The sequence below is a fragment of the Neomonachus schauinslandi genome, chromosome X, assembly GCF_002201575.2.
Source record: "Neomonachus schauinslandi chromosome X, ASM220157v2, whole genome shotgun sequence".
Classification (NCBI taxonomy): Eukaryota; Metazoa; Chordata; class Mammalia; order Carnivora; family Phocidae; genus Neomonachus; species Neomonachus schauinslandi.
In genome coordinates, this window is record NC_058419.1 from 85,172,222 (window position 1) to 85,196,116 (window position 23,895).

The 23,895-nt window shown below is 40.5% G+C and overlaps 1 protein-coding gene across 1 annotated transcript in view; it reads left to right on the top strand.

The window, feature by feature from the left end:
* The first annotated feature begins 356 nt into the window (after positions 1 to 356).
* ZNF182 (zinc finger protein 182) overlaps positions 357 to 23,895 on the top strand; it is a 29,084-nt gene continuing 5,545 nt past the window's right edge. Inside the window, exons 1-3 of the mRNA XM_021679516.2 lie at positions 357 to 411; positions 20,747 to 20,873; positions 21,180 to 21,272. Of these exons, the coding sequence (XP_021535191.2) occupies positions 397 to 411; positions 20,747 to 20,873; positions 21,180 to 21,272 (235 nt within the window). The 5' untranslated portion in view covers positions 357 to 396. The remainder of the gene's footprint in view (positions 412 to 20,746; positions 20,874 to 21,179; positions 21,273 to 23,895) is intronic.

Genomic DNA, 23,895 nt, shown 5'->3' on the forward strand with positions numbered 1-23,895 from the left:
CTTATTTTGAGTCATATAGGATTAACTTTGGCATTCATGAAGTCAGTGCTGAGATGAAGGTACTTATAGAGGAATTGTGATGTATTAGAATAATTTCATTAAAGGAAATACCTGGAAATACAATTTCTGGGTCAGTACACAAGTATATATAGAAAAAAAACCTTTTTGTTAGAAGCTCAGGTGAGGAAAAGAGTCAAGAATACACAGGTGGTTGTTAAAACCGCATGGTTGCCCAAACTTCCACAGGGTGGCCTCATGCCCAGCTCATGTGAGGGGATTCCTAGGCAGATAATTCTGGGCAGATATGCCTGATGGGTTCTCTCATATGCTGTACACTTCTCCATTCTTCCAGCTTGGGCTTCGCACATCTCTGCCTTTTCCCAAGAAGAGCAGGAAATGGCCAAACCCCAGGTAAGTATGTAGTCTGTTCCTTCCTCTTTTTTTTTTTTTGTTTGGTACCATGGATGTGATGAGCTATGTAGGAATTTCTGACATAAGATAGGAAATTATTTGTAAATAAGCATTAGGATCAGGGCGAATGAGAGACAGCAGCAAGGCCAGGTTAGAGTGTAGACATGCGGAGGACTTAGGGTGTGACAGATACTAACATTGACTTACGGATTTCTCTTCTTCGAGCCTCTGGCTGCCAGAGGGAAACTTAATTAGGAAGCTGGCTCACCTTACTCATCAGGAGAGAGCACACCAAGTCCTCAGGGAAGTAAAGGTTTCCTGGAATTGCCTTCCATGGCATTTCTTTTCTGAGTCTTCATGTGGATGGTGGAATTGTCTTCAACCACAGCCTGGTTTCCTGCCGGTATTTCTTAGAGCATTCCTCAGTGAGCTGGAGACATAATGTCAAGGTGTAATTTGGGAATAAAATGTCTTAGGGAACTTGAAATTTTTCTTGAAATCATTTTTCCGAAGTAATTTTATCAGTCCAACTTTGGATTCTCATTTGGCCAAGAGACAGAGTCCTGCAGATGCTCACAGCCAACCATCTTTTTTCTTTCACTAAAAAAATGTTTTTTAAATTAGTGTGCAGGAATATTGATTTTGTTGTTGTCCAGTACAATAAATGTGAACACATTTGGCATTGTTAAGGTCAGTGCTGAGATGAAGGCATTTCATGAATACAGATGCGTGTAACTAATCTATAGGATAGAGAATAGTTTCATCAGGCCAAAAAAATGCCTTATGCTATCCCTTTATGGTTCTGTCCTTCCCCACCTGTAACCTCAGGCAACCACAGATCTGTTCTGTGTCACTACAGTTTTATCTTTTCAAGAATGTCATATAAAAGGAATCATGTGGTATGTAACGTTTTTTTTTTAAAAAAATTAAACGTTCTTTTGAGATAATCAATCGACGTGCAATTATAAAAATAATACAGAGAGATCCTGTGTATCCTTTACCTGTTTCCCCCAATAGTACATCTTACAAAGCTATAGTATAATGTCATGACCAGGATGTTGACTTTGCTGTGGTCAAGACATAGCTCCAGCATTGCAGGGATACCTTATGTTACCCTTTTATAGCCAAATCCATCCCTTTTCTCCAATCCTCCCCTTCTTAGACTCCTAGGAATTACCATTCTCCATTTCTAGAATTTTGTCATTTCAAGAATGTGATAAAAATCAAATCATATAGTATGTGACCTTCTGAAACAGGATATTTTTTACTCAGTATAATTCCCTGGAGATTCAGACAAGCTGTGTGTGTCAGTTCTTTTTATTGCTGGGTGGTCTTCCATGGTATTGATGTACCACAGCTTATCTATCCATTCTCCTGGTGAAAGACATTGGAATTACTTCCAGTTTTTGGCAATTATGAGTAAAACTACTTTAAATCTTCATACACAGGTTTTTGTGTCAACATAGGTTTTCATTTCTCTAGAATAAATATTGGATTGCTGGGTCATATGGTAAGTGTATGTTTACCTTTTTAAGAATCTGCCAGATTGTTTTCCAGAATGGTTGAATCATTTTTCATTTCCACCAGCAATGTATAAGAATTACAGTTGCTTCACATTTTTGTCAGCACTTGGTATTGTCAGTATTTTTAATTTTAGTCATTCTAGCAGTATAGTTGGTATCTCATCATGGCTTTAATTTGGGTTTCACTAATAGCTAATGATGTTTAAGATCTTTATATATGCTTATTTACTTTTTGTGTATCCTTTTTGATGAAGTGTTCAATCAACTCTTCTGCCCATTTAAAATTGGATTGTTTTCTCACTAGTGAGCTTTGAGAGTTATTTATATATTCTGTGTGCAAGTCCTTTGTCAGATACATAGTTTGTGTGGTTTGTCTTTTTATTCTCTTAACAGTATTGTTCACAGAGCAAGAATTTTTAATTTTGAAAATGTCCAATTTATGAATTATTTCCTTGATGGTGATTTCGGTGTCATATTTAAGAACTCTTTGTGGATCCTGTGTCATGATTTTTTTTCCTTTCTGTAAGTTTCATAGTTTTAGGTTTTACATTTAGACCTATGATCTCTTTTGCGTTAATTTTTATATAAGGGGTGAGGATTAGGTTGAGGATTATTATTTTGCATATGGAATTCCATTTGTTCCAATCCCATTTATTGAAAGGATCATTTTTCTCTTTTGAATTGCTTTTGCAGGTCGTCATAAATCAGTTGGCATATTTGTGGATCTATTTCTGGACTCTGCTCTGTTCTATTGATCTATATATCTAACCCTCTGCCAGTACCACGCTGTCTTTTTTTTTATGCTTCTATTTAAATTCCAGTTAGTTAACATACAGCTGTTTTCATAATTTGGCTATTATAGATAACGCTGCTATAAACATTGGGGTGCATGTTGTTTCTTACGTTGTTGATCGTAACCGTTCAGACAGGTGTGAGGTGGTATCTCATCATGGTTTTGATTTGTATTTTCCTGATGATGAGTGATGTTGAACATCTTTTCATGTGTCTGTTAGCCATTTGTACGTCTTCTTTGGAAAAATGTCTATTCATGTCTTCTGCCCATTTTTAACTTTTTTTAAAGATGTATTTATTTTCATGCTTTACAGATGTTTCATTTTTAAAGCTGATGTCACTGCAAGCTGCTTTTCCACTTTAAGTAAAACATTCAAATCGTTGACAGGTTTTGCTGGTGACACGGGGTTCATAGTGACCCCTGCACATTGTTTAAAAATTAGGATTGTACTGCCCTGGGACACTCAGGTCCATTTGCATTTTCAGGAATCTTTTCTTAAATTACTTACTTCAGTTGGTATTCTGGGAAAAAATTGGAAAGTTTTTGTTTGTATTTTATTGTAGTTTATAATAAATCTAAATTTTTTAATAGTTTTCAGAGGTAGAATTTAGTGATTCATCAGTTGTATATAATACCCAGTGCTCATTACATCAAGTGCCCTCCTTAATGCCCATCACCCAGTTACCCCATCCCCCCCACCTCCCCTCCAGCAACCCTCAGTTTGTTTCCTAGAGTTCAGCGTCTCTTTTGGTTTGCCTCCCTCTCAATTTTCATCTTATTTTATTTTTCTTTCCCTTCCCCTATGTTCATCTGTTTTGTTTCTTAGATTCCACATACGAGTGAAACCATACAGCATTTGTCTTTCTCTGACTGATTTATTTTGCTTAGCATAATACCCTCCAGTTCCATTCACGTTGTTGCAAATGGCAAGATTTCATTCTTTTTGATGGCTGCATAATATTCCATTGTATATATACACCACATCTTCTTTATCCATTCATCTATCGATGGACATCTGGGCTCTTTCCATAGGTTGGTTCTTGTGGACATTGCTGCTATAAACATTGGGGTGCATGTGCCCCTTCGAATCACTATGTATCCTTTGGATAAATACCTAGTAGTGCATTTGCTGGGCTGTAGGGTAGCTCTATTTTTAACTTTTGGAGGAACCTCCATACTGTTTTCCAGAGTATTGCATTCCCACCAACAGTATAAGAGGGTTCCCCTTTCTCTGCATCCTCGCCAACATCTGTTGTTTCCTGAGTTGTTAATTTTAGCCATTCTGACAGATGTGAGGTGATAACTCATTGTAGTTTTGATTTGCATTTGCCTGATGATGAGTGACACATCTTTTCATGTGTCTGTTGGCCATCTGGACGTCTTCTTTGGAAAAATGTCTGTTCATGTCTTCTGCCCATTTTTTTTAAAAAAAGATTTATTTGAGGGAGAAAGAGAGAGCACAGTAGGGAGGGGGAAAGGGAGAGAATCCCACTCAGACTCCGTGCTGAGCATGGAACCTGACGTGGGGCTCGATCTCAACAACCCTGAGATCACAACCTGAGCCAAAAGCAAGAGTCCGGCTATTTTTGTTTAAATTTTTTTTTTTATTTATTCATGAAAGTCAGAGAGAGAGAGGCAGAGGCAGAGGGAGAGAAGCAGGCTCCCCGCCTAGCAGGGAGCCCGATGCGGGACTTGATCCCAGGACCCTGGGATCATGACCTGAGCCGAAGGCAGACGCTTAACCATCTGAGCCACCCAGGCGCCCCGCAAGAGTCCGACTATTAACAAACTGTGCCACCTTCTGTCCATTTTTTAATTGGAGTATTTGCTTATGGGGTGTTGAGTTCTATAAGTTCGTTAGGTGTTTTGGATACTAACCCTTTATCAGATATGTCATTTGCAAATATCTTCTCCCATTCTGAAGGTTGCTTTTTTAGTTTTATTGATTGTTTCCTTCACTGTGCAGAAGGCTTTTATTTTGATGAAGTCCCACTAGTTTATTTTTGCTTTTGTTTCCCTTCCCTCAGGAGGCATCTAGAAAGATGATGCTTCTGCCCATGTCAAAGAAGTTACTGCTGTTGTTCTCTTCTACAATTCTTATGGTTTCATGTCTCACATTTAGGTCTTTCATCGATTTTGAGTTTATTTTTGTGTATGGTGTAAGAAAGTGGTCCAGTTTCATTTTTTTGCTTGTTGCTGTCCAGTTTTCCCAGCACCATTTGTTGAAGAGACTTTTTCCCACTGGATCTTCTTTCCTGCTTTGACCAAGATTAATTGACCGTATAGTTGCGGGTTCATTTCTGGGGTTTCTTGTCTGTTCTGTTGACCTGTGTGTCTATTTTTGTGCCAGTACCACACTGTTTTGATTATAGAATTGTGATGCCTCCAGCTTTGCTTTTCTTTTTCAGGGTTGCTTTGGCTATTTGGGGTCTTTTGTGGTTCCATACAAATTTTAGGATTGTTCTAGCTCTGTGAAAAATGCTGTTGGTATTTTGATAGGGATTGCATTAAATGTGTAGATTGAGCTTTGGGTAGTATAGACATTTTAACAATGTTTGGTCTTCTAATCCATGAGCACAGAATGTCTTTCCATTTCTTTTTTCAAGATTTTACTTAATTTATTTTGAGAGAGAGAGAGAGAGGGCGCCTGGGTGGCTCAGTTGGTTAAATGACTGCCTTCAGCTCAGGTCATGATCCCGGGTCCTGGGATCGAGTCCCACATTGGGCTCCCTCCCCTGCTGTGCAGGGAGCCTGCTTCTCCCTCTCCCTCTGCCCGCCACTCCCCCTGCTTGTGCTCTCTCTCTCTGTCAAATAAATAAATAATCTTTAAAAAAAAAAAAGAGAGAAGGGGGAGAGAGGGAGAGAGAGAATGAGTTGGGGGAGAGGGAGAGAGAGAATCTGAAGCAGACTCCATGCTGAGCCTGAAGCCTCATGTGGGGCTTGATATCACCACCTTGAGATCATGACATGAGCTGAAATCAAGAGTCTGATGCTTAGTTGACTGAGCCACCCAGGCACCCCTGTCTTTCCATTTCTTTGTGTCATCTTCAATTTCTTTTATCAGTGTTTTAGTTTTCAGAGTACAGGTCTTTCATCTCTTTGGCTAGGTTTATTCCTTAGGTATCTTACTGGTTTTGGTGCAGTTGTAAATTGGATTGATTTTTTTTTTAAGATTTTATTATTTGAGAGAGAGAACGTGGGAGAGCGTAAGCGGTAGAGAGGGAGAAGTAGGCTGCCCATCGGGTGGGGAGCCTGATGTGGGGCTCGATCCCAGGACCCTGGGATCATGACCTGGGCTGAAGGTAGATGCTTAACTGACTGAGCCACCCAGGTGCCCCTGGGATTGATTCCTTAATTTTTCTTTCTGCTGCTTCATTAGTGGTGTATAGAAATGCAACAGATTTCTGTACATTGATTTTGTATCCTGTGACTTTCCTGAATTTGTGTATCAGTTCCAGCAGTTTCTTGGTGCAGTCTTTTGGGTTTTCTATGTACAGTATCATGTCGTCTGCAAATAGTGAAAATTTTAGTTTTTCCTTGCCTATTTGGATACTTTTTATTTCTTTTCATTCTCTGATTGTGGTAGCTAGGACTTCCAGTACTCAGATAAATAAAAGTGGTGAGAGTGGACATCCCTGTCTTGTTCCTGACTGTAGAGGAGAAGCTCTCAGTTTTTCCCCACGGAGTATGATGCTGGCTGTGGGTTTGTCATAGATGGCCTTTATTATGTTGAAGTATGTTCCCTCTAAACCTACTTTGTTAAGGGTTTTTATCATGAATGGATGTTGTACTTTGTCAGATGCTTTTTCTGCATCTATTGAAATGATGGTATGGTTCTATGATGTATCACATTGATTGATTTGTGAATATTGAACCACCCTTGCAACCCAGGAATAAATCCCACTTGATTGTGGTGAATGATTTTTTTAATGTATTGTTAGATTTGGTTTGCTAGTATTTTATTGAGAATTTTTGCATCCATGTTCATCAGGGATATTGGCCTGTAGTTCTCTTTTTTAGTGGTGTTTTTTATCTGGTTTTGGTATCAGGGTAATGCTGCCTTCATAGAATGAGTATGGAAGTTTTCCTTCTTTTTCTGTTTTTTTTTGGAATAGTTTGAGAAGAATAGGTATTATCTCTTCTTTAAATGTTTGGTAGAATTTGCCTGTGCAGCCATCTGGCCCTGGACTTCATAGTATATGTGCTGCTGAAGTGAGCACTCTGGACTTTTGTTTGTTGGGAGTTTTTTGATTACGGATTCAATTTCCTTGCTGGTTATGGGTCTGTTCAAGTTTTCTATTTCCTCCTCTTTCAGTTTTGGTAGCTTATATGTTTGTAGGAATTTATCCATTTCTTCTAGGTTGTCCAATTTGTTAGCATATAGTTTTTCATAATATTCTCTTATAATTGTGTTTCTGTGATGTTGGTTGTGATCTCTCCTCTTTAATTCATGATTTTATCTGTTTGGGTCCTTTCTCTTTTCTTTTTGATAAGTTTGGCTAGAGGTTTATCAATTTTATTAATTTTTTAAAAAGATTTTATTTATGAGAGAGAGAGCGAGTGAGCATGAGCAGGTGGAGGGGCAGAGGGAGAGGGAGAAGCAGACTCCCCATTGCAGGGCTTGACCCCAGAACCCTGAGATCTGACTCGAAGGCAGACGCTTAACTGACTGAGCCCCCCAGGCGCCCCTCAATTTTATTAATTTTTTCAAAGAACCAGCTCCTGATTTCATTGATCTGTTCTATTGTTTTTTTTAAATTTCTGTGTCATTTATTTCTCCTCTAATCCTTATTATTTCCTTCTTTCTGCTGGCGTTGGGCTTCATTTGTTGTTTTTTACCTAGTTCCTTTAGGTGTAAGTTTGGGTTGTTTATTTGAGATTTTCTTCTTGCTTCTTGAGGTAGGCTTGTATTGGTATATACTTCCCTCTTAGGTCTGCTTTTGCTGCATCCCAAAGGTTTTGGACCATTGTGTTTTAATTTTTATTTGTTTCCGTGTATTTTTTTTTATTTCTTTGATTTCCTGGTTGACACATTCATTGTTCAGTAGCATATTGTTTAACCTCTGTGTGTTTGTGGTCTTTCCAGATTTTTTTCTTGTGGTTGACTTCAAGTTTCATAACGTTGCAGTCAGAGAAGGTGCATGGTATGACTTCAGTCTTTTTGTATTTTTTGAGACCTGTTTTGTGATGTAATCTGTGATCTATTCTGGAGAATGTCCCATGTGCACTTGAAAAGAATGTGTAGTCTGCTGTTTTAGGATGGAATGTTCTGAATATATCTGTAAGTCCATCTGGTCCAGTGTGTCATTCAAAGCCATCGTTTCCTTGTTTATTTTCTGTCCCTTGATGTAAGTGGGGTGTTAATATCCTCTACTATTATTGTATTGTTATCAATTAGTTTTTTATGTTTGTTATTGTTTTTTTTTTTTTTTTACCAAAGACACTTTGTTACCTCTTACAGTTAATAGTCAAGAACAAATAATAATAACAACAAATAAAAGTAACTTGCAAGGGCACCAGATATTAGACATAAACAAGGACACTATTAACATTAAAGAAAGCACGTGTTATTAATTGTTTTATATATTTGGGTGCTTCCAGGTTGGGTGCATAAATACTTTCAATTGTAATATCTTGTTGGATTGTCCCCTTTATTATGATATAGTGCACTGCTTCAGTCTCTTGTTACAGTCTTTGTTTTAAAGTCTGGTTTGTCCAATATAAGTAGTTACTTTGGCTTTCTTTTGACATCCATTTGCATGATAAATTTTTCTCTGTCCCTTCACTTTCAATCCGTAGATGTCTTTAGATCTAAAATGATTCTCTTGTATGGGGTGCCTGATTAGCTCAGTAGCCATGTGACTCTTGATCTTGGGGTTGTGAGTTTGAGCCCCACACTGGGTGTAGATATTACTTAAAAAAAAAAAAAGTGAAATAAAATGAATCTCTTGTAGGCAGCATATAGATGGATCTTGTTTTCTTTTATCCATTCTGACACCCTATGTCTTTTGATTGGAGCATTTAGTCCATTTACATTCAGAGCAATTATTGATAGATATGCATTTATTGCCATTTTCCTGTTTCTGGAGGGTTTTTCTGTTCCTTTCTTGTCTTTGTCACTTTTGGTTTTTCCTTTCCACTCAAAGAGTCCCCTTTAATATTTCTTGCAGGGCTGGTTTAGTGGTTACATACTCCTTTATTTTTTGTTTGTCTGGGAAACTTGTTATCTCTCCTATTCTGAATGTTAGCCTTGCTGGATAGATTCTTGGCTGCAGATTTTTCCAGTCAGCACTTTGAATATATCATGCGACTCCTTGTTGGCTTTCCAAGTTTCTGTTGATAAATCTGCCTTATGGGTCTTACCTTGTATGTTAAGGACTAATTTTTTTTTAAGATTCTATTTATTTATTTGTCAGAGAGAGAGTGCACAAACAGGGGGAGCGGCAGGCAGAGGGAGAAGCAGGCTCCCCGCTGAGCAAGGAGCCCGGTGCGGGACTCGATCCCAGAGCCTGGGATCATGACCTGAGCCAAAGGCAGATATTTAACCAATTTAGCCACCCAGGCGTCCCAAGGACTAAATTTTTTTAAGATTTTATTTTTTAAGTTATCTCTACACCCAGCGTGGGGCTCAAACCCACAATCCCGGGATAAAGAGTCACATGCTGTACTGATTGGCCAGCTGGGTGCCAATAAGGACTTCTTTTGTTTTACTGCTTTTTAGATTTTTTCTTTATCAGTATATTTTGCAAATTTAATTACAATATGTCTTCGTGTTGGCCTGCTTTTGTTGATTTTGATGGGAGTTCTCTGTGCTTTGTGGATCTAGATGTCTATTTCCAACCCCAGATTAGGGAAGTTTTCAGCTATTATTTCTTCAAATAAATTTTCTACCCCCCCTTTCTCTCTCTCCTTCTTCTGGGATTCCTACAATACGAATGTTACTACGTTTGATGGAGTCACTGAGTTTATTAAGTCTGTTCTCATGTTGCATGATTCTTCTCTCTCTTTTCTTCATCTTCATTACATACTTTCCATTACTTTGTCTTCTAGGTCACTAGTTCATTCCTCTGCTTCTTCTAGCCTGCTGTTCGTTATATCAGGTGTGTTTCTAATCTTGTTTATTGCGCTCTTCATCTCTGGTTAATTTTTTTTTTTTTAAAGTAGACCCCCCCCCCAATATGGGGCTTGAATTTCATGACCCTGAAATCAAGACCTGAGGTGAGAGTCAAACCGAAGGCAGACGCTTAACCTTCTGAGCCACCCAGGCGCCCCTGATTGATTCTTTTTTAACTTTTTTCTCTCTTCGGCAAGCGTCTCACTGATGTCTTCTATTCTTTTATCAAACCCAGTGTGTATCTTTATTATTGTTGCTTTAAATTCTCCATCAGGCATGTTACTTATATCTGTTTCGGTTAGATCTCTGGCCATGGCCTTGTTCTTTCATTTGGGATAATTTCCTTTGTCTTCACATTTTATCCAAGTCTCTGCCTTTTTCTGTGTGGTAGAGAAGCCGTTTATGTCTCCTGTTTCTGAAAGTAATGGCCTTATGAAGAGGCCATGGAGTGCCCAGGCCCTGGCACTTCACGGAGTGTCTCCAGTGTGTGCTGCGTGAGCTCTGCTGTTGTGTTCTGGCTGCTCTGTCCTGCAGGCCCGTCATCTGCGGAGGCTCTCCCTGCCTGCTGTGGGCAGTGTTTGGTCCCTGGCCTGAAATGTGGCAAGTTTGAACTAGGTGTGCTCTGGTCCGCTTGTTAAATGAGACCTGTCACCAACTTCACTGAAACTGAGGCCCTGCAGAAAAAACTCCCTGGTCAGGAGTTGTGGCGTGGACAGGGGTTTGTGCTGGTCTCTGGGGGAGGGGCCTGCTGTGCTGGGACTGAGGCAAGCATGACTGAGAAGGGCAGTTCCACCTGCCTGCAGGGGTGTGGGGCTTGGTGTAAGCAAGTCAGGTAGCCAGCATCAGTGTATACTGCTTGCCACAGATGGCTCTATGTATGCTGAGGGGTGGGGAATCGAAATGGCGCTGGCCAGTTTCTTTGTTCCCAGGGAGGTGTCTCCATGAGTGCTGCCTCTCAGGCATGCACTCCAAGAAGAGTGAATAATCTCCCTACGGTGTTCCCCAGGCGTTGAGCTTATTTTTGTATATGGTGTATGAAAGTGGTCCAGTTTCATTCTTTTGCATGTAGCTGCCCATTTTGCATGTAGCACCCATTTATTTAAGAGACTGTCTTTTCTCCATTGTTATATTCTTGCCTCCTTTGTTCTAGATTAATTGACCATATAAGCATGGGTTTATTTCTGGGTTCTCTATTTTGGTCCATTGATTTGTGTGTCGGTTTTTTCCTAGTACCATACTGTTTTGATTACTATACCTTTGTAGTATAGTTTAAAATCAGGGAGCATGATACCTAGCTTTGTTCTTTCTCAAGATTGCTTTGTCTATTGGAGATGTTTTGTTGTTCCATATACATTTTAGGAGTATTTGTTATAGTTCTGTGAAAAATGCCCTTGGTATTTTGACAGGGATTGCATTAAATCTATAGATTGCTTTAGCTACAGCATTTTAACAATATTATTTCTTTCAGTCTGTGAGCATGGTATCTTTCCATTTATTCGTGTCATCTTCAGTTTCTTTCATCTGTGGCTCATGGTTTTCAGAATACATGTCTTTCATGTCCTTGGTTAAATTTACTCCTAGGTATTTTAGGGTTTTTTTTGATGCACTTGTAAATCTGATTGTTATCTTAATATCTCTTTTGATGGGGGCGCCTGGGTGGCTCAGTCATTAAGCGTCTGCCTTTGGCTCAGGTCATGATCCCAGCATCCTGGGATCGAGCCCCGCATCGGGCTCCCTGCTCCGCGGGAGGCCTGCTTCTCCCTCCCCCCTTCCCCCTGCTTGTGTTCCCTCTCCTGCTGTTCTCTCTCTGTGTCAAATAAATAAATAAAATCTAAAAAAAAAAAAAAAGAAAATATCTCTTTCGATAGTTTGGTATTAGTGTATAGAAACACAACAGATTTCTGTGTATAAATTTTGTGTCCTGCAACTTTACTGAATTTATTCTAATGATTTTTTTGGTGGAGTCTTTAAGGTTTTTTTATATAATATGTCATCTGCAAATAGTGACAGTTTTACTTCTTCCCATTTATTTCCTTTATTTCTTTTTTTTCCTGCATAATTACTGTGGCTAGGACTTCAGTACTATGTTGAATAAAAGTGGTGAGTGGACATCCTTATGTTGTTTCTGATCTTAGAGGAAAGGCTTTCTTTCACCTTTTCACTGTTGAGTATTATATTAGGTATGGGCTTGTCATATATGGCCTTTATTGTGTTGCGATACCTTCTCTGTATACCCAATTTGTTGAGAGTTTTTATCACAAATGAATGTTGAATTTTGTCAAATGCTTTTCTTGGTGTATCACATTGATCAATTTATAGATGTTAAACCATTCTTGGATGCATGGAATTAATCCCACTTGGTCATGGGGTACGATCCTTTTAATGTTTTATTGAATTCGGTTTGCTAATATTTAGTTGAGGACTTTTGCATCTATGTTCATCATGGATATTGGCCTGTAATTTTTTGTAGTGTCTTTGGTTTTGGTATCCAGGTAATGCTGGCTTTGTATAATGAGTGTGGAAGTGTTCCTTCCTCTTCAAGAGTTGGAATAATTTGAGGAGGCCAACTTGACCTGGACTTCTGTTTGTTGGGAGTTTTTTGATTACGGATTCAGTTTCTTTTAAAATTTTTTTTAATTAAAAAATTTTTTTTTAAAGATTTTATTCATTCATTTGAGACAGAGATACAGAGAGAGAGAGAGAGAGCATGAGCAGGGAGAGAGGCAGAGGGGAGAGGGAGAAGCAGGCTCCCCGCTGAGCCAGGAGCCCAATGTGGGGCTTGATCCCAGGACCCCGGGATCATGACCTGAGCCGAAGGCAGACACTTAACTGTCTGAGCCACTCAGGTGCCCTTGATTCAGTTTCATTATTAGTAATCAGTCTTCAGATTTTCTAATTCTTCATGATTCAGTCTTGGAAGATATTGTTTCTAGGAGTTTATCCATTTTTTCTAGGTTGTCTGATTTGTTGGTGTATAATTGTTGATAGTATTCTCTTACAGTCCTTTGTATTTCTATGGTATCAGTTATAACTTCTCCTCATTTGTTTCTGATTTTACTTGGGCTCTGTCTCTTTTCTTGAGTCTGGCTAAAAGTTTGTTGATTTTGTTTATCTTTACAAAGAACCAGCTCTTAGTTTCATTAATGTTTTCTATTGTGCTTTTAGTCTCTATTTATTTCCATTCTGATCTTCATTCTTTCCTTTTTTCTACTAACTTTGGGCTTTGTTCTTATTTCCTTGAATGTTAAGACATTGTTTATTTGATGTTTTCTTGTTTCCTGAGGTAGGCCTGTATTGCTCTGAACTTCTCTCTCTTAGAACTCCTTTTCCTGTGTCCCAAAGATTTTGGTCCATTGTGTTTCCATTTTCATTTGTGTCATGTTATTTTTTTTTTAAGATTTTTATTTATTTTAGAGAGCAAGAGAGAGCGCATGCACATGTATGAGCGGAGGGAGGGGCAGGGAGAGGGAGAGGGAGAGAATCCCAGGCAGATTCCATGCTGAGCACAGAGCTTGACTTGGGGCCCAGTCTCAAGACCCTGAGATCATGACCTGAGCTGAAACCAAGAGTTGGATGCTTAACCGACTGAGCCACCCAGGCGCCCCTCATGTTACGTTTTGATTTCTTGATTGGTTAATTAAAAGCATGTTGTTTAGTCTCCATATGTTTGTGTTTTTCCAGTTGGGTCTTGTAATTGGTTTTTAGTTTCATACCACTGTGGTAGAAAAGATGCTTGATATGATTTCAGTCTTCCTAAATTTGTTAAGACTTGTTTTGTGATCTAACATGTGGTCCATCCTGGAGAGTGTTCCCTGTGCACTCAAGAATATGTATTCTCCTGTTTTTGGATGGGGTGTTACGTATCTGTCTATTAGATCCATCTAGTCTAATGTGTTGTGTAAGGCCAATGTTTTCTTATTGATTTTCTGTCTGGATGATCTATCCATTGATTTAAGTGAGAGGTTATAGTCCCCTACTATTACTGTATTGCTATTTCTCTCTTTATTTCTATTAATGTTTGTTATATGTATTTAGGCACCTCTGTGTTCAGTGCATAGATATTTACAAATGTCATATCCTCTTGTTGGATAGACCCCTTTATCATTGTGTAGTACCCTTCTTTGTCTTTTGTTTAAAAGATTTTATTTATTTATTTGAGAGAGAGAATGAGAGACAGAGAGCATGAGAGGGAGGAGGGTCAGAGGGAGATGCAGACTCCCTGCTGAGCAGGGAGCCCGATGTGGGACTTGATCCCAGGACTCCAGGATCATGACCTGAGCTGAAGGCAGTCGCTTAACCAACTGAGCCACCCAGGCACCCTCTTTGTCTTTTGTTATGGTCTTTGTTTTTTTTTTTTTTTTTTTTTTAAGATTTATTTATTTGACAGAGAGAGACACAGCGAGACAGGGAACACAAGCAGGGGGAGTGGGAGAGGGAGAAGCAGGCTTCCTGTGGAGCAGGGAGCCCAATGTGGGACTCGATCCCAGGACCCTGGGATCATGACCTGAGCCGAAGGCAGACGCTTAACGACTGAGCCACCCAGGCGCCCCATTATGGTCTTTGTTTTAAAGTCTAATTTGTCTGATACAAGTATTGCTATATAGCTCTTTTTTAAAATACAAATTAGTGCCTTTTCTTCTTAGCTTAGAGAAGTCCCTTTAACATTTCTTGTAAGGCCAGTTTAGTGGTGATGAGCTCTGTTAGATTTTGCTTATCTGGAAAACTCTTACTCTCTCCTTCAATTCTGAATGATAACCTTTCTGGGTAGAGAATTCCTGGTTGGCAGTTTTTCCCTTTCAGCACTTTGAATATGTCATCCCACTCCCTTCTGGTCTGCAATGTTTCTGCTGAAAAATCTGATAGACTTCTGGGGTTTCCTTTGTACATAATACTTTGCTTTTCTCTTACTGCTTTTAAGATTTTCTCTGTATCCTTAACTTTAGCCATTGTAATTGTAATGTGTCTCGGTGTGTTTTCCCTTGGGTTCATCTTATTTTGAACTCTTTGGGCTTCTTAAACCGGATGTCTGTATCCTTCTCCAGGTTAGGGAAGTTTTCAGCCATTGTTTCTTCAAATAATTTTTCTGATCCTTTCTCTCTCCTACCTTCTGGAACTCTATAATGCAAATGTTATTCTGCTTAATGTTGTGCCAGTGGTCTCTTAAGGTGTCCTTACTCTTTTAGTTCTTTTTTTTTTTCTTTGCTGCTCTTTCTGGATGTTTTCCATTGCTTCCCTGATTTGTGCTTCTATTTCATCTGTTCTGCTTTTGAACCCCTCAGGTGTGTTTTTCAGTTTAGTTATAACTTCTGTTTGGTACTTACATTATTTTTTCTTTTTTTTTCAAAAGACATTTGTTTGAGAGAGAGAGTGTGTGCATGAGTTGGGGGGAGGGGCCGAAGGAGAGGGAGAAGCAGGCTCCCCACTGAGCAGAGAACCTGACACAGGGCTCGATTCCAGGACCCTGAGATCATGACCTGAGCTGAAGGCAGATGTTTAACCTACCGAGCCACCCAGGTACCCACATATTTTTTCTTTTTGTTGAAGTTCTTTGTTTTTTTTTTTTTTTTTTTTAAAGATTTTATTTATTTATTTGTGACAGAGAGAGAACACGAGCAGAGGGAGAGGGAGAGAGAGAGAGGCAGACTCCCCACTGAGCAGGGAGCCCGACACTCAATCCCAGGACCCTGAGATCATGATCTGAGCTGAAGGCTGATGCTTAACCGACTGAGCCCCCCAGGCGTCCCCTCTTTTTGTTGAAGTTCTTATTGTGTTCATCCTTTCTTCTCCTGAGATCAGTGAGCATCTTTACGACCATTACTTTGAATTCTTTATCGGGTAGGCTACTAATCTCTATTTCATTAAGGTCTTTTCCTGAGGGTTTGCCTTCTTTGGTTTGGAAAATATTCCTCTGTGTCCTCATTTTGCTTGTCTCTCTGTGTTTGTCTACATGTATTAGGTAAAACAGCTACCTCCCTCAGTCTTGAAGGAACAGTCTTGTGTAGGAAATGTTCCATGTGGCCCAAAAGTCTCCCTGGGCCCCCAGAGTCAGGCATTCTGTGGTGTCCCTTGTGTGGGCTGCATGTGCATGCTGGCTGTGATAGGACCACAGCTGCTGTGTGGGGAGGGCAGGGCTCAGGGCACTTGCCCAGCTCTGTCGTGGCTGGGCTGCTGCATGGGGAGAGTGGGATTCAAGCTGCTTGCCCTTCCACTGTGGCTTGGTCTCTGCATGGGGAGGGCGGGGCTCAGGGCACTCACCCTATCCATTTATAGCTTAGCCACTATGTGGGAAGGTACAGGTCAGGTCACTGACCGGGCCTGCTGGCATCTTGGCCACTGAGCAAGGAGAATGGGGCTTGGGATGGTCACCTGTCCTCCCTGTGGCTTGGTCTCTGTGAGGGTTGCATGGTGCGTGGGGTGCTAGCCCAGCCCCGCCATGGCATGGGATGGGCAGAGCATGCCCTCTGGTGCTAGTAGGCACCAAAAATGGTGCCTGTTGGCTTCATCACCAGCAAATTAGGATGAGATTGCAAAAATGCTGTTGGCCAGCACATCCATCCCCAGATAAAGTCCTTGTAAGTTCCTGTCTCTGTGGCAGCTGCTTTAGAATTAGCGTGTGCTGGGCGCTGGGGGGCTCAGTCAGTTAAGCGTCTGCCTTCGGCTCAGGTCAGGATCCCTGGGTCCTGGGATCGAGCCCTGCATCGGACTCCCTGCTCTGCAGGGGGTCTGCTTCTCCCTCTGCCTACCGCTCCCCCTGCTTGTGCTCTCTTTCTCTCTGACAAATAAATATATAAAATCTTAAAAAAAAATAACAACTAGATATGATTGATAACTTTATACCAGGAAATACCAGAGTTTTAGAAATTTCATAGAATTTCTGGGACACTTAAATTTATATAAATATAACATATATTTGGGACGCCTGGGTGGCTCAGTCGGTTGGGCATTTGCCTGCAGCTCAGGTCATGATCCAAGGTCCTGGGATCGAGTCCCACATTGGGCTCCCTGCTCTGCGGGGAGCCTGCTTCTCCCTCTGCCTGCTGCTTCCCCTGCTTGTGCTCTCTTTTTCTCTGACAAATAAATAAATAAAATCTTTAAAAAATAAAGGAAAAAAAATTAGTGTGTCTCTCTCCCTTATGGTCTAGGCACTTTTCAATCTGTTGCTTCTGCACTGGATATCAGGGTGAGTGGGTTTTGCGTGAGAGCCCTTTAAGAATGGGAGCTCTAGGGGCGCCTGCCTTTGGCTCAGGTCATGATCCCAGGGTCCTGGGATTGAGCCCCACATCGGGCTCCCTGCTCTCTGGGAAGCCTGCTTCTCCCTCTCCCACTCCCCCTGCTTGTGTTCCCTCTCTCAGTGTATCTCTCTCTGTCAAATAAATAAAATCTTTAAAAAAAAAAAAAAAGAATGGGAGCTCTATGTTTCCTACATTCTATGATTCTCCTGGTCTTAATCCCCATTGATTTTCAAAACCAAACATTTTGGGGGCTTTCTGGTGCGGGCCCCCAGGTTCGGAGGTTGCTGATGTGGGACACAGTCCTTTTACTCTTTGAGTAGAGTTCCATGTTTTTGTGATCTCTTCTGATTGTGGGGGGTCACCACTCCTGATGTGGGGTCCCACATGAGGTTCTGTCACTGCCTCTCCTGCCCTTCTCATTGTGTCTCTTTGTCTTTTGTTGTGGAGGTGCTGCTGTTCATCTAGTTCTCAGGTCCTTTTTAGAGGAAAATTATTCTATATAGAGCTGTAAGTTTGTTGTGTCCATGGAAGGAGGCGATTTCCTGGTCTTCCCACAGGGCCGTCTCGAACTCCCGTTATGGTTTTAATTTGCAGTTTCTTCATGACTAATGATGTTAAGTATCTTTCCATGTGCTTATTTCTCATTTGTATATCTTCTTTGGCTTAATATCTTTCTTTTGCCTTTTTTTTTTTTTTTTTTTTTTTTAGATTTTTTTTTATTTTTTAAATAAATTTTTTTTTTTTTTCTTTTTTTTTTTTTTTTTAGTTTTTAGAGTTCTTTATATATTCTCAATACAATTTTTTTTTTTTTGCCAGAATGTGATTTGTAAATATTTTCTTTCATTCTGTGGCTTTTTCTTCTCTTAAGACTGTCTTTTGAATTTTGCTGTCCCATCTAAGAAATACTTGACTAACCTAAGGTTAAAAAGATTTTCTCCTGTGTGTGTGTGTGTGTGTGTGTGTGTGTGTGTGTGTGTGTGTAAGTAGGCTCCACACCCAGCGTGGAGCCCAGCATGGGGCTTGAACTCACAACCCCAAGATCAAACCTGAGCTGAGATCAAGAGTTGGATGCTTAACTGACTGAGCCACCCAGGTGCCCCTCCTATATTTTCTTCTAGAAATTTTATAGGTTTAGATTTTACATTTAGGTCTGCGATCTGTGTTGAGTTTTGAGTTTTATACATGTGGGAGGTATTTGCTGGAGTTCTTTGTTTTTGCATATGTAGATCCAATTGTTCCAGCATCGTTTGTTGAAATGGGAACTCCCATTTTCCCTTGAACTGCCTTTGCACTTTTGGTGAAAGTAATTTTTAAGTATAAAGGTCAAGATTAGAACAGGACAAGGACCTCAGAATCCCCACTCTTGCCCTCTCCCAATCAGTACCACCCACAAAGGTAATCGCTCTCCTGACTTTTAACATCATGGGTTGGCCTTGCCTGTGCTCTTATTATATATAAATCGAATCATGCAGGATATACTCTGGTGTCTGCATTCTTGTGCTCATCGGTACATCTGTGAGATTCACCTGTGTTGGATATGTGGTTTGTAGTTCATTTATTTTCATCACCAGGCAGGATCCCATTGAATGTGCCACAGTTTACCCATTGTGTTGTTGAGGGACATCTGCATTTTTTCCACATTTTAGTTTTAGAAGTAGTGCTTCTGTGAACATCCTGTACTTGTTTTCTAGAGCATATATGCATGATTTTCTTTAAGCTGTGTACCTAGAAGTAGAATTGCTGCATCATAATGTATGCAAATCATTAATTTTAGTAAACACTGTCAATTTCCCCAAGCAACTCTGCCAGTATATATTCCTACTAAGTGTGAGAGTTCTCATTTCACCACAATCTTATGATATTTTAGTCTGCTTAATTAATAACCTTTTTAGTGGGGGCGTAGGAGTGTCTCAGCATGGCTTAAATTTTCATTTACCTGAGTGCTGATTGGGTTGAGTACATTTTCTTATGCTCATAGGCCATTTGGGTTTTGTTTTTAGTGAAGTACATATTCACATCTCTTCTCTGTTTTTTGGTGTTGTTTTTGTGTTTCTTACTGATTTGCAGGGTTTTTTTTAAATGTTTTATTTATTTATTCATGAGAGTCAGAGAGAGAGAGAGAGGCAGAGGGAGAAGCAGGCTCCCTGCCTAGCAGGGAGCCCGATGCGGGACTCGATCCCAGGACCCTGGGATCATGACCTGAGCCGAAGGCAGACGCTTAACCATCTGAGCCACCCAGGCGCCCCGATTTGCAGGGGTTTTATATGTTCCAGATAAGATCCCTTTATCATTTTTGATTGTTGCAGATAATCTCCCCATTTAAAGCTTGCCTTTTTACTGTTCTACTTTTATTTTTTTGTTTTTATTTAAATTCCAGTTAGTTAAGATACAGTGTATTATTAGTTTCAGGCGCACAATAGAATGACTCAACACTTGGCATACAACACCCGCTGCCCATCACAAGTGCCCTCCTTAATCCCTGTCACCTGTTTCACTCATCCCCCCACCCCCTCCTCTCTGGTAACCAGCAGTTTGGTCTCTATCGTCAAGAGTCTGTTTCTTGGCTTGCCTCTCTCTCTCTTGTTTTCCCCTTTCCTTATTCATTTTGTTTTTTAAATTCCACTTATGAGTGAAATTATGTTATTTACTTTTCTGTGACAGACTTATTCCGCTTAGCATAATACTTTCTAGCTCCATCCACGTTGCAAATGGCAAGACTTCATTCTTTTTTATGGCTGAGTACTAGTCCATTGTAGATATAGACCGCATCTTCATTATCCATTCATCAGTCGATGGACGTTTGGGCTCTTTCCATAATTTGGCTATTGTTGATAATGCTGCAGTAAACATCGGGGTGCATGTATCCCTTCAAATCAGTATCTTTGAATCCTTTGGGTAAATAGCTAGTAGTGCAGTTGCTGGATTATGGGGTAGCTCTATTTTACACTTTTGGAGGAACCTCCATACTGTTTCCCAGAGTGGCTGCACCAGTTTGCATTCCCACCGCCCTTTCTCCACATCCTTGCCAACACCTGTTGTTTCTTGTGTTGTTAATTTTAGCCATTCTGACAGCTGTGAGGTGGTCTCTCTCTCATCGTGGTTTTGATTTGTATTTCCCTGACTGTTGTACTTTTAATCTTGTAACATTTTTAAATCTTTTCCTTCATGAGTAGCGCTTTTCACATCTTGTTTTAGAATTCTTTCCCTACACCAAGACTATGAAAACATTTTCCTGTACTGTTTTCTAGGCACCTTATTGTGTTATCTTTCACATTGGATTTACAATTTCTCTGTAGCTCATTTTTGCGTATGGTGAGTTAGTGGCTAAATTCATTTATTTGAAAAGATCATCCTCTCCCCACTGCCTTGCAGTGTCAACTTTATCATAACTCAGGTGCCCATATGGCATTTGGATTCTCTCTTTAGTCCTACTGGACTATTTGTCTATCCTTGTGCAAATACCACATTGTCTTACATATATTCTATACACTCATGGAATATTCCGTGTAGTTGATGGAATAGTTTTTCTGCCATGGTTTGTGATTTTCCAACAAGGTAGGCATCCTGTATTAAGTCATCATCACGAACTGGGAACCCAATCAGCAGTTCCCTACATTTCATCCTCATCACCCAGTGGTCAGTATTTTAGAGTAAAAGGAATGTGCAATTACAGGGACTCGTGACATTCGAGGATGTGGTTGTGGATTTCACCCCAGAGGAGTGGCAGTACCTGAACCCTCCACAGAAGACTCTGTACAGAGAAGTGATGCTGGAGACCTACAGCAGCCTGGTCTCTGTGGGTAAGAATGGCTTCCTCAGGTAATTTTGCTGCTTATGATTGTTGTGTCTGATAGAGGGCCTTTCCTTTCTCAGTTTGGAAAACTTGTAAGGTCTCTGAACTGCTTGAAAAGTTGGACGTTGAGTTCCAGGGATCGAAGTTTCCTAACAGAGTGTTTGTGAACTCAAAACCCAGGTGAAATGGTTCGACTTGACCATTGGACCACTGTGTCAAGTGATCGGTCTCTCATGCTGCCCCAGACCCCACTGCCCTCTTTCTCAGATGCTCTGAAGATCCAGGAGGTATCACTGTCATTTCTCATCAGCAGGGCCACAGGTGACCAAACCAGACCTCATCCTCAAATTGGAGGTAGAAGAGCCATGCCTAGCAGAAACAAAAATCTCCTTTTGGAGCTTTCCAGGTGAGTGGCATTGACTCAGACGACAGGGACAGGAGGTGCCAGCTTGTCAGCCATGGGTGAGGACCTCTGAAAGGGCTTTCAGGAATGTCTGGAGAAAGCTTGTGACCCTTTGATCTTGTTGGACAGGGACATGAATACCTCAGACATAAGAGTGACACCCCTCACCCCTGTCCCACACCCACCAGACCACTCCCCTTAAGTTGGTGCTCACCCAGAAGTTTCTGCATAGCTCCTTTTCCCGGTGGATAAGCGTCTTGTAAGTGCCAGTCCCCGCTCACGCCCTGCCACTTCTCCCATTCTCACTTCTCACCGCTTTATCTGAAGCCGGGCCCACCTGAGTCACAGGCATAGGCACTACTGCTCTAAGTCCATGTTGGATTACCTGTTTCCATTCAGTTGAGATATTTCGATCAGATTTGCTCTCCTAAAACATCTTATCTTTGTTTAAAAATAGCTTTATTGAGATAGAATTCAGACCCTACCCTAAACTTTGCTCTTTTTGAAGTATACAAATTCAGTGATTTTTAGTATGTTCACCAAGTTATGAAACCATCACCATTATCTAATTCTAGAACATTATCACCCCAGAAAGAAACCTGTACCCCTTACCAGTCAGTCTCTATTTCCTCCTTCCCCCATCCCCTGGCAGCCACTTTCTGCCTCTATGGTTTTGCCTATTTTGGAGATTTCATGTAAATGGAACCATACAAAATGTGGCCTTTCATGTCTGGTTTCTTGCACTTGGCATGATTTCAAGGTTCATTCATGGTGTGGCACGTATCAGGACTTCATTCCTTTTTCTGGTGGAATGATACTCTGCTGTCTGGATACACCACTTTTGTTTAGCCATTTATCTGCTGATGGGTATTTAGGTCGATCTCACTTTTTGGCCATTATAAAGCTGCTATGAACATTCATGTAGAATGTTTTGTGGAGGTGAAGGTTTTAATTCCTTTTGAGTATGGACATAGGAGTGGGATTGTTGGACCACATGTTTAACATTTTGTGGAACTGCCAAATGATGAATATCCCATTTTCAAAAATTTTTACCCAGCGTTTTAACATTCACAGAGGATTCTTTGCCTGAATCAATTTATAAGATGGTTGGAAAAAGGGGGAATTTTCTCCCATTCCTTCTCCATTTAGAAGTTGGCACTCTTCTTTTGCCCCATCCCATTAATGAATTAATTTTAGTATGGACTCAGATTGTTATTTTTCAGTGTGTTATAATGCATTAATGTCTTCTGTCATTATTCACTTTGATGTTCAAATTGTCCTCAATTTGTCCAGGAGGAGTCCCTTCGGGCTGGCTCCTCCATCTCTTAACATGACCCCATCATTCTTTGAGCACTTTCTAGCACAAAAATATATTCCAGGTTCACACTGTACTTTCCCTGTTTCAGACCTAGAATCAGCAGCTTCTCCAAGGACTTTTTCCTTTTGATGGGGAATGGTACTGAGAAATCAGGATCTGGGTGCTGAATGTTCTCATAGCTACTTGGATTCTTCTCATAACCTACAAATGATTCCCAGCTATCTTTTTCCCCCCCTTTTATTTTTTTTAAGTAACTGGTTAATTTGTCTTTTAGTTTCCCACGTTCTGAACTTTGCTAAGTACCCTATGGTATTTAATATATTCCTCTGTCCCTTATTTTTTTCTTGTAAATTGGTGGTTAGATTTTGAAGTTTGATCAGATCCAGGGTTTTATTTTTTTCTTTTAGCAAGTTTACTTCCTAGCTGCTATGACATCAGAAGGCATGCAGTGCCTGGTTGTCTATTGTAGTTATGAGTTCTCGGTGATTATTGCTTGTATGTATTCATTAATGTTTGCAAAATGGTGATATTCTATCGTGCCTTGATTAGCTGGAATACTTCTATAAAGAGGATTGCCTCTCATCTGTTATTTGCTTATATGTTAGTTCCAGGAATTCCATTTCAGTTATGTGTGTTTTCCCATTTGTTTACCACTTTTAAAAATAATGAGTTGGTTTTGTAGCATCATTCAAAAGGTGACTAATATTTTTTTAATATTTTAATCAAACATTGCCTTATCCTCATTATGAATCAAACTGCCCTATCTCTGGTGAGCAGAAACCCCTTCAGATTGGCTCCTGAGTCTTTGGTAGCGTCTTTGCTTTCTGGTGTTACAAGATGTTCCAGGCTTTTTATATAGTTCCCATTTCTGGCTTGGAATCAGCCATTTCTCCAAGGAACCCTGTTTTTTTGTGGTAATAGTGTTTTGAGACCACAATTTGGATGTTAGGGAATTGTTTCTAGGCCTTTTAAAAATTGACAGAGCTAGAAACCACGTAAAAACAATTTTTTAAAAGATTTTATTTGAGAGAGCGCGCAAGCATGCGCGCACGAACGGGGCGGGGGGGGGGGGCGGTGCGCAGAGGGACAAATAGACTCCCTGCTGAGCGGGGAAGCCTAAAGCAGGGCTTGATGCATGACCTGAGCCAAAGGCAGACGCTCAACTGACTGAGCCACCCAGGCGCCCTGTAAAAAAGATTTTTTTTTTCCCCCAAGATTTTATTTGACAGCGAGAGAGGGAACACAAGCAGCGGGAGTGGGAGAGGGAGAAGCAGGCTTCCCGCCGAGCAGGGAGCCCGATGCGGGGCT